At 35.0% G+C, this 10,628-nt stretch overlaps 1 protein-coding gene across 1 annotated transcript; it reads left to right on the top strand.

Annotated features, from left to right (window-relative positions):
* Positions 1 to 3,295: 3,295 nt before the first annotated feature.
* On the top strand, positions 3,296 to 6,313 carry LOC109014232 (pentatricopeptide repeat-containing protein At1g71420). The gene has a single exon (XM_018996610.2). The coding sequence runs from the start codon at positions 3,552 to 3,554 to the stop codon at positions 5,814 to 5,816; it is 2,265 nt and encodes a 754-aa protein (XP_018852155.2). The 5' UTR covers positions 3,296 to 3,551; the 3' UTR covers positions 5,817 to 6,313.
* Positions 6,314 to 10,628: the final 4,315 nt, after the last annotated feature.

Below are 10,628 nucleotides of genomic sequence, written 5' to 3'. Positions count from 1 at the left end.
GGGGAATAGATGCTTGGTTACATAAAAGGCTTTCGGGGGGGGCAATCAGCACCACCAATTAGATCCACGGGTTCGCACGTACGAATAGAGACCTTGCGTACGTGCGACCGACGCCCCTCTCTTTCTAGAACGAAACTCTGCCAGCCTGCCCAGTGCCCGCTCCGCCTCCAACTCCAAGCCCACCTTTTTTTTTTTTTTTGGGTAGTGATTGACTGATAGGGTTACTATCCTATTTTTAGACATCTATTATCCAATTCTATTATTAGCCATTTACTATTTAAATATATTTTAAATTTTTTTTATTTATTTATCATTTTTTTTAAAATAATTTTTCAACATATTTAATCATTAAAAAAAATTAAAATATATATAATTTTATTAATACTCACTTTTTTAATCATTAAATAAAATAAAAAATTAAATATAAAAAGAGTAATAGATAAATAATAATAAAATAATAACCCTATCATTATTTTTTTTTTCTCAACAAAAAAGAAAAATAGGAAAGAAAAAACATGGGCAGTTTTCTGCCCCATAGTTTTTTTATAAGTTTTTTTTTTAGTTTTATGAAAATAATAACACCATTAAGAACTATATTTTGTAAGAAAATAATAAAGTCCATTAAAAAAAATTTTGGGAATAAAACTTTATTATAAATATTTTGTATTTTGTGAAAAGTTTTATGATATAATAAAATTATTTTGAGATTTGTTTTAGCTTGAAAAATTACTTTTCCTTTATTCAAAAATATTTTTTTTTCATTTCACGTGAAAAAGAAAAAATAAATAAAACAAGTATTAGAATCCTTATTCTTTTCATATATATATATATGAATAATTCTTTTCACCAGTCACTATTTATCTCCATACCTTACACTCTATAAAGAAAAAAAAATTATCAGATGTAAAGCGTAAAGATGAATAATAACTTATATATAAAATATATATATGTATGCCTAATACATTATATATTTAATTAAATGAAGTAAAATATAGAATGCGATCGTACTCTTTTATGTCTCGCGGGATATGTGCAATTATGCAATTAAAGATGAAAAATTTACTCACAGTTGGGAAAGAGCTATGAAAATTGCATAGGATGGAAGAATACAATCAATCTCCATGGAAGTACAGATCCTCCGCCATCTATACTTTCTACGAAGCTGAACCCTTATTGCCAGCTCTCCCTCAATAGCAAGACCAGTTTCATGTACTACTTTGTTTTTAAGTCAAATCAAACAAAGTCTTCAGGACAATCTGCTTTAGCTCGAGAGGGACTAATGAAAATGGCCAAATTTCTGAGGACGTCAAGCTTTTAGCAATTTCCAGGTCCCATCCATTTCACATTGCAAGCTAATCCTGCCAAAATGCATTAACTGGCCTTGACATTTGACATGTTACATGATTACATGGGAGAGGAACTGTGGGAACAAATCTTATTTTTTACTTTTTGAAGTCATAAATAAATTTTATAAAATTAAATTTATAAATTAATATTATTTGATAGGTTATGTTAAAATATAAAATTATTTTTATTATAAAATATATATTATATATATTATATAAATTTATTTCAATTTATAAATTTATTTTTATAAAATCTTTTTATAACGTAAATCTTTTTTTTGAAAAAATGATATAGCAGGAAACTTGTCAACCGGTGCTAAGCAAAGAAAATACCATTGGTTCTTCCTATCAGCAATGCTTTCCGAACGTGGGAGCCACGAACTACAGTAGATGCTCAAAGTCTAGCAGCCGAACTGAACCGCTTACAGTGATGCACCAAAGATGCCGACTTTAATCAAAAGTCTTCTCTTTGAAGAACTCTTTCTGATTTTTTTGGCATCTGTTTTTTTGAAAGAATTACTTGGTTTGATGTAGCTACATTAATAGCTCTTCTCTCGAGCTCTCTAGCCTGCTCAAATGGACTTGCTGTCACATAAAGAAAAGTGATGTGCATGCATATGACAGAGCAGCCTCAGAACATGACCATTCCTGTTTTTTATGGCAGCAACTTTGGCTTCAAAATATTAATAATTTCTCTAGGACTCATTTGTACGACAAAATAACACTTGCAAGCTGCTCCTACTCGGCATGACGAGCTTTTTCTCGCACCAAAACTCATTTTCATCTCCTATATGAGACGTGGAATCTTGATACATCCTCCGATATCACCTTCCACGCGCCACGGATGGTAGTTTTGGAATTAGCGATATCAAATCTTTTCGATTTGACTGTTCTCTTCATTCTAGATGTGGCGCGTGGCATGCACGTGTTGCCATCGCCAATAATAGCTCCCCGCTGGCGATTTGTTATAATTTTCGGTTGCTACGCTATGTTTTCGCCTTTTCTAACCATGGATCAAGTGAAAGTGGACGTAAAAATTTATTCCAACCAGTCCAGACCAACAAGTTACAGCACACAACCTTTTACTACGACTTCTAGTCACAGTTCTATAGTTTGTTTATCAGATTATATAAAAACTGTCACCAAGTGATCTCTCATTGAGAAAAATGGGTGGGAGCCATACTTTTGTCTCTAGCTCCAGATTCATCTTTTTCTTTTTCGTGTTGTAATATGTTAAAATGGGAAGACTATAAAGAACTCTCACCCATTAAATATTGTATCTTGTAACCATTAGTTTATCTATGAATACTCTACTTAGCTGAGATAAAAAAATAAAATAAACAATAGTCAATCTATTTTATATATGTGAAATTATCACTTACCCTAACAGCTTAAGTCGATGAAAATATATAGAATTTTATTATTTAATTTATATTTTAACATTCTCCATCACATGTGAGTCAAACTCTTTCTCAATAAATGAACCCAACATAAAATATTTAATTAAATGATGTAGAGTGCTAAGTTAGGATTCGAATTCAATACCTATACTCTGATGCTATATAAAATTATCACTTGTTTCAAAATCGTAAACTAATAAAAAGGTACTAAAAAACTAAAATCTAAGTACAAGATAACTGATCAACATATATAACATGTTCAATAAAGACAGAAAGAGAGTAGATTAGCACCACGACATATATCTCAACAATGTATAATGTTGTGTACTCCATGAATGTCATTTGATAAAAAAAACTAAGATCAATTATTAAAAATATTATTTTTTATATAAATTTCATATTTATTTATTTAAAAAAATGCAAAAAATTTATCCAATCTTAAAATTGCAGATATCATTCGATCTCCTTTTCCTTGAGTAAATCGTTTACCCTTTTTTAAGTTTTTAGAAGTGGAATTAGCTCGACGGCTTTAGCCAAATTTATAAGCTCTCATTAAAAGTGGAAAATCCATGGCACTTGACAGCCCTTGACTCGCTCGACCGTTGTCGACACTCCATGATCTGTTCCATGGCAACTCTATTCAGATTCTCATATAATCTACAGAAACTCTCAACTTAGTGCCTGTAATGCAGAAGTAAATTTCGAATTCATTTTTCCCGAGGTTTCTAAGCAACCAAGCAAAGCGATATGCCAATTAACAAGTGCTCTGCAATCGAAGACAGAATCGTTGTTGTGAGATTCCGTGATGCCACGTCCGACCATTCGCGGGTGGTATGTTTCCTTCCGACACTTCGGATCGGCCCATATTACCACAATGCATGGTCTTGAGGCAGAAGCCAACAATCTGCTCGAGAAGGTGCGTGTGCTCGACACACGCAGCCACCTCTTAGAAGCTCTCTCACTGTTCTACACCCTAGCACCGCCCCACTCCCACCAAGTCTATGCCACTCTCTTCCACGCATGTTCTCGCCACCAATGCCTCGAAGAAGGCATATCTTTGCACCGCCACTTGCTATTCTACAGTCCCGCCAACCCGCCTGACCTCTTCGTCACCAACCATCTCATCAACATGTATTCTAAATGTGGCTACTTGAATTATGCTCACTGTCTATTTGATGAAATGCCCAGGAGAAACCTTATTTCTTGGACTGCTCTCATTTCTGGGTACGCGCAATACGGGCGAGCAGACGAGTGTTTTCGTCTATTTTCAGGAATGTTGGGGGACTGCCGCCCGAATGAGTTTGCGGTGGCAAGTGTACTTAGTTCCTGTGGGGAGCGGGATAAAGACCGTGGTGGGCAGGTACATGCACTTGCGTTGAAAATGTCTTTGGATGCTTGTATTTACGTTTCGAATGCTCTTGTTACCATGTATTGCAAGAGTTGTGGTCGTGGTGGTGTTTATATTTATGATAGGGACGAGGCTTGGAATGTGTTCAAGACCATAGAGTTCCGGAATCTTATTTCTTGGAATTCAATGATTGCAGGATTTCAGTCTCGCGGGCTTGGAGCTGAAGCTATCAGTCTTTTTATGAGAATGCACCGTGAGGGAATGGGGTTTGATCGTGCCACGCTTCTCAGTGTCTTTTCTTCCTTGTGTGGTAGCACTGGGAATGACGTTGATACGAGTCTCATACTTTGTTTTCAGTTGCATTCTCTCGTGATCAAGACTGGGTTTCTCTTAGAAATTGAAGTAAAAACTGCATTGGTTAAATCTTACACAGATCTCCGAGGAGATATTATCGACAGTTATAGGCTGTTCATGGAGACGAGTTGTGGTCGAGATATTGTTTCATGGACTGGTATTATAACGGCATTTGCAGAACGGAACCCAGAAGAAGCTCTCTTCCTGTTTCGTCAGTTGCGACGAGAGGACTTAGCTCCAGATTGGTATACTTTCTCAATTGTCTTGAAAGCTTGTGCGGGCCTCGTGACTGAGCGACATGCCTTGACAGTTCATTCACAAGTCATTAAAGCTGGGTTTGAAGGTGACACTATACTTGCAAATGCCTTGATCCATGCGTATGCTAGGTGTGGCTCCATTGCCTTGTCTGAGAAAGCTTTCAATGAAATTGGTTCTCGTGATTTGATTTCTTGGAACTCAATGCTAAAGGCATATGCCTTGCATGGGAAAGCTAGAGAAGCATTGCAACTCTTTTCACAAATGAATGTCAAACCTGATCCTACGACCTTTGTGACTCTGCTCTCAGCTTGCAGCCATGCTGAACTCATAGATGAAGGAATCAAAATATTTGACACTATGTTTGGGAATTATGGCATTGTTCCTCAACTTGATCACTATGCTTGCATGGTAGACATTTTTGGACGAGCTGGGAGAGTTCTTGAAGCTCAAAGACTTATAAATAGAATGCCGATGGAGCCTGATTCTGTAGTTTGGAGTGCACTTCTTGGATCATGTAGGAAACATGGTGAGACAAGCTTAGCCAAGTTAGCAGCAGATAAACTGAAGGAGTTGGAGCCTGGAAATTCAATAAGCTATGTGCAAATGTCGAACATATATTCCTCTGGCAGCAATTTCGATAAGGCTGGCCAAATTAGAAATGAAATGAAAGGCTTTGGTGTGAGAAAAGAACCCGGATTAAGCTGGGTTGAGATTGGGAATCGGGTGCATGAATTTGCCTCTGGAGGCCGATCTCATCCAGAACGGGTGGTGATATGCAGGCAGCTTGAAGGACTGATTGGGCAGTTAAAGACAATGGGTTATGTGCCAGAGACAAGCTTGGCACTGCATGACATAGAAGAGGAGCACAAAGAGGAGCAACTGTACCATCACAGTGAGAAGCTAGCTTTGGCCTTTGCCATAATGAATGAAGGCGGTTTGTGTTGTGGTGGAAAAGTAATACGAATAAACAAGAACATCAGAATTTGTGTTGATTGCCATAATTTCATGAAGTTAGCGTCAGATCTACTCCAAAAAGAGATTGTTCTCAGAGACTCAAACCGCTTTCATCATTTTAAACACGGATTGTGCTCATGCCGCGACTACTGGTAGCCACGACTAGCCTTGCAGACTCAAATCTATGAGGTTTTCACTTGTGTATGCCTGCATGGTTCATCGATTCCATAGGCATTAATGGAAAATAGTCATGTTGTGACTTCCTCGATGATAAACTTTGGTTCTTCGAGTGATTGGTCCAAAGTAGGACATGATTGCCGTATCAGTTCCATTCTCAGTCCATGGAGAAGCAGAAATCATGACTATGAGTTCTTGGTGAAGGTTGTTTGTGAAGCATGGTCCTGCGCTCATCCAGATTGCACAACTGTTGGCAATGATCTTGAGGTGATTTTGGGGAACATTCTTCGCTCTGACAGAATTACTTGCAAGACGGCATGCTGCTGCAACATTATATTTGTCCCTTCATCTTGAATATTGTTATTAAATGTGACATATTTTAAGTGATGTCACGTGTCATTCACTTAACATACATAACATAATTAATTGATGTGATTAGTGATGATTAAATTTATTAGGAAGAACATCATCTTACAACCTTTGTAACATTGCATTACAAAAGTAGAAAAAAAAGGTCGCACATGATTTGATTGCCCGTGGGGCCAGGGTTTGGAGTGCCATTTGCTCCCGGGCCCTTGAGATTTTCATATAATAGGAATCACCGAAGAAAAGGTGAGATACCAAAAAAGGAATTTGATAGAGAATTAATACTTGAAACGTATTTTCTTCTCTCATGATTTGCTACAGGGAATAATTGCTAAAGGAATATAATTTATATATATGGTTTTAGACGGTATAAGTTTTGCTTTTTTGTTTTAAAAAAAAATTGGAGAAATTTGGAATCCACTTAAAAAAATTAAATTTATCATAATAGACTATTATTTTTAAACGGAGCGTGAGGAATTTGAATTCTAGGATAAGTTTAGATAGTGAAATGAGAATTTTTATTTTAGATAAAAGTTTAAAATATTATTTTTAATATTATTATTATTTAAAATTTTAAAAATATTAAATTGAGATTTGAAAAAAATTAAATTATTTATTATATTTTATCTGAAAATTAAAAAAATATACAGCATTTATAAAACCCAACGCCCAGGGCCAAAGCAGACCAGGCAGAAGGAAAATCAGCCTTTGAAAGAAAACGACGCCGTTTTGTTGGTAAGTCTTCTTTCTTTCTTTTCCCTCCCCACCGCCAACGGTTTCTTCCCTCCCGAATTTTACTCCACTCCGTCTCTCCCTTCTCCCTATTTCTCTCCGATCCCCATTTATGCCACTCACCCAGGTTTCCCTCTACCTCTCTGCCCAACAGCCCTCTCGAAATTGTTTCACCCTCTTTCTTTTCTTATCTGTGATTTGAGATTTCTACCGCCCAAGCCTATCCAGCTCCAACGTCTCTCTTTCCCCCTCTGTGTTCGGTTCCTCTCGGTTTTTCTCTCCACATCTCTCTGCTGTCACTGCCCTTACACGCCAGATGACCGCACGTCGCCATCGTAGCTCAATCACCACGCTGTCACCCATACCCGAACTACCGCAACAACCCATGCTTTACACCATAGAAAACAGAGTAGCGCTCCTTTCCTCCACCGTGAACGCAAACCACAGCGATTCCTCGTCCATGTTGAATCACTCCAACCCGTAAGAAAATTGCGACAAACCACCTTGCGCTGCAGTGTTTTTCGTGAACCAGCCAGCCACACGTGGACCACGAACACCCAACGCTACAACCAAGCACCACTGCCAACTACAAACCACCAATCCGCCGTCAACCACCTCAGATCCGTTGCACCCATCACCACCATCGTTGAACCCAATAACCCACGTCTTCCCCACGGCAAACGGAAACCATCGTTATCATCATGCCAAAAAACCACCGAAAGAGAGACTCGCAACGACCGTGAACTACTCAACTTCCACCCCCACGACCTCCACTCTGTCACTGCCGCCACAAACAAGTAGCCACCAACGGACCATCAATCCGCCACACCAAAGGATCCCCACGCACCGTATATTGCACCGCCACGAAGCCAAGAACAAGCTGACGATGCTCAGCTCAGATCTGCGTTTTCTCAGCCCAGCTCCGACGCACAGCGTTTCTCTTTTCTCCATACTGAGTGGCCGCTGTAGACTCCACCGCACGTCGTTCTCTCGGGCTCCGTCGCCGTCGACCCCAGCCGCGCCGCTGTCGATCTCCACCCAGACCCACCGCCACGTCCAGCCCTTCCTTGGTGAGCAGCCGCCCGACTCTCTCGTCTGTTTTTCTCAAATGGGAAGAGATTTATCCCTTCCGTAATCTAGCATCCACAAGGTAAAATTAATTACCAAAATGCACATTCCCGTTTCCGATGTTTTCCAAAAATAAAAATTTAATGTGAAGTTATTTTCATGTCTTTTTTTTTTTTTTTGATATATTTTATTAATGTGATTAATTATATTATTTTTTAATATAAAATAATTACTTTGATCAATCATATTATTAAAATATGTAACATAACTCGACAAAAAAAAAAAAAATGTAAATTTTTGTTGAAGAGGATTGCAAATAATTTCAGAGTTATTTGTGAATAATCTTGACTTTATAAATTTGTGGAATCTATAAAAATAGATATTTAAAGAAAAATTCTAAAATTTTAGTAAAAGATTTAGTAATGAGTAATGTTGTAACACACCAGTATCGCGTGGGTCGGAGAATTATTTATTGCCACTTTAATAAGATCATATTCTAACCATATAGTCACAGACTCCAAATTTTTAATAACACATAAGATTTTGTTTTAAATCAACCACTCCAATATAATTATTCTAAATATTATAAAATCTCAAAATAAATATCAACCTTCCAAAATATCAAGCCGTCTCTAATAATCAAAGTATCATCTTTATACTTAGGGCAGATTTGGGAGGTGAGATAATAATTTTGTGTTTTATTTTGAAATTTAAAATATTATGTTTTAATATTATTATTATTTTGAGATTTGAAAAATGTGTATTGGGATTTGAAAAAGTTGAATTGTTTATTATATTTTGTATGGAGATTTGAAAAAAGTGTAATGATGAGATTAGATGAGATGAGAATTTTGTGTTTTGTCTTGTGCCCCAAACCTGCCCTTAATCTACTATACTCACGTAGCTTTATACATGCTTTTGATTCTCGATTATCGGTTGAAATATTCAACACATCTAAAAATATTGTGGAGATAGGAGTGAGTTATCAACAACTTAGTAAACAAATAACATATACTAATATATAAACATAAGCCTTTTTAGAGAGTTCATAATGCATAAGCAAATTATTTCAGTTTTAGTATGCAAGTCTAAAAAACGTGTTATCAGAATATTAGAATGACTTTTCAAGCTGTTCATATTCAAAAACCAATTGTTCATATTCAAATACACTTTATCAAAATATGATTGAACATCTTCATCATATTATATCGTATCGTATCGTATCGTATATTATGTTTAACTTTCATGGTAGGGTTATACTATATCCGGTGGCCAAATTAGGCAGTATTAGAATGCGAGTTTTTCCTTATTCATTATTGGAGACCCAAGTGTGCACACAAGAAAAAACACATAGAAAAAACTATTTTTATTTCCAAAATAGGCGCACTCATATCAGATATGTTGATACCAACCATATAACAGAATTAGAGCTATCATATAAGAACCAGAAACATAATCATATACAAAATCAGAAAGTCATGTCAAAAATTTTTTAGATGCATATCATATCAAACAAAGTGCCGAGCATATTCATATTATTTTCACATAATCAAAAACGGATTCAGAATATCTTCATATAACATATACAAATTTATGTACTTCATATTCACTCTTTTGCACAGTTCAGAAAGTAACATGTCAAATATTACTTATGTCTATACTAGTCATGCTAGAAAATACTTTTTCTTTTTATAACTTTCATGAGTAATGCAGATCACATGACTGATGTTGTTTTCACATCTCTTTTCAAAACATAACATGTGTATTTTTTATAAAGTCAACTTCAGTTAATTTTTTTATTATATAAAGTCTAGTATAGAAACTATACTTACCTAGATCTTTTAATTTTTTTGAATCTTTTCACAATCGTACTTAACGAATATCAATCCTCACTTTTATAGAATACTAAGCATTACTAAATTTCTAAAAGTACTTGTTAAAATTCTCCATGTACTTAAATACATACTGCAGAAATAGCTTTAATATTATCTAGTTATCATAAATCTAATAAATACTATAATCATTAAATATATTCTTAACTTATTATAATATAGCAAAACAACTTAAATTCATTTCAAAATTAGCTTAATCATATTTAAAACTCATATATTTATAAACTATTATTGAAATCATAATTCAATACTACTAACATATAATGTATTAGGAAATTGAAAATTGAAAATTTCTTAAACAATAATAGTTCATAAAATATCCTTAATCATATTTAATTTAAAGCCTTCAAAAATTTATTTCATATAATAGGCTTAAAGTGTTTAAAATAAAAGATTAAACACTTACAATTTATTGCCAAAATTTAATTATAAAATTAATACTAAATAATATAATTAAACCCTTTAAATATTTTATGTGAAATAAAGTTTGTGGGCTAATATATTTATTTGAGTAAAATTATGGCTAATCTTAAAATATTAAACACAACTCAAATTAAAATAATACATTAATTTCTTAATACAATAAAATAAAGCTCATTTAAAAGAGTTATGTTAGATTGCTATATATAGTCATTTTTACGTATTTCTTATATATTTTATTGACGTGATTGGCTAAAAGTTCGTTTAAATAGTGAGATGAGATGAGATAGTTTCAGACGAGTTGAATAAAATA

This window comes from Juglans regia, chromosome 9, assembly GCF_001411555.2.
Source record: "Juglans regia cultivar Chandler chromosome 9, Walnut 2.0, whole genome shotgun sequence".
Lineage (NCBI taxonomy): Eukaryota > Viridiplantae > Streptophyta > Magnoliopsida > Fagales > Juglandaceae > Juglans > Juglans regia.
This window is presented reverse-complemented; position numbering and strand designations above follow the sequence as displayed.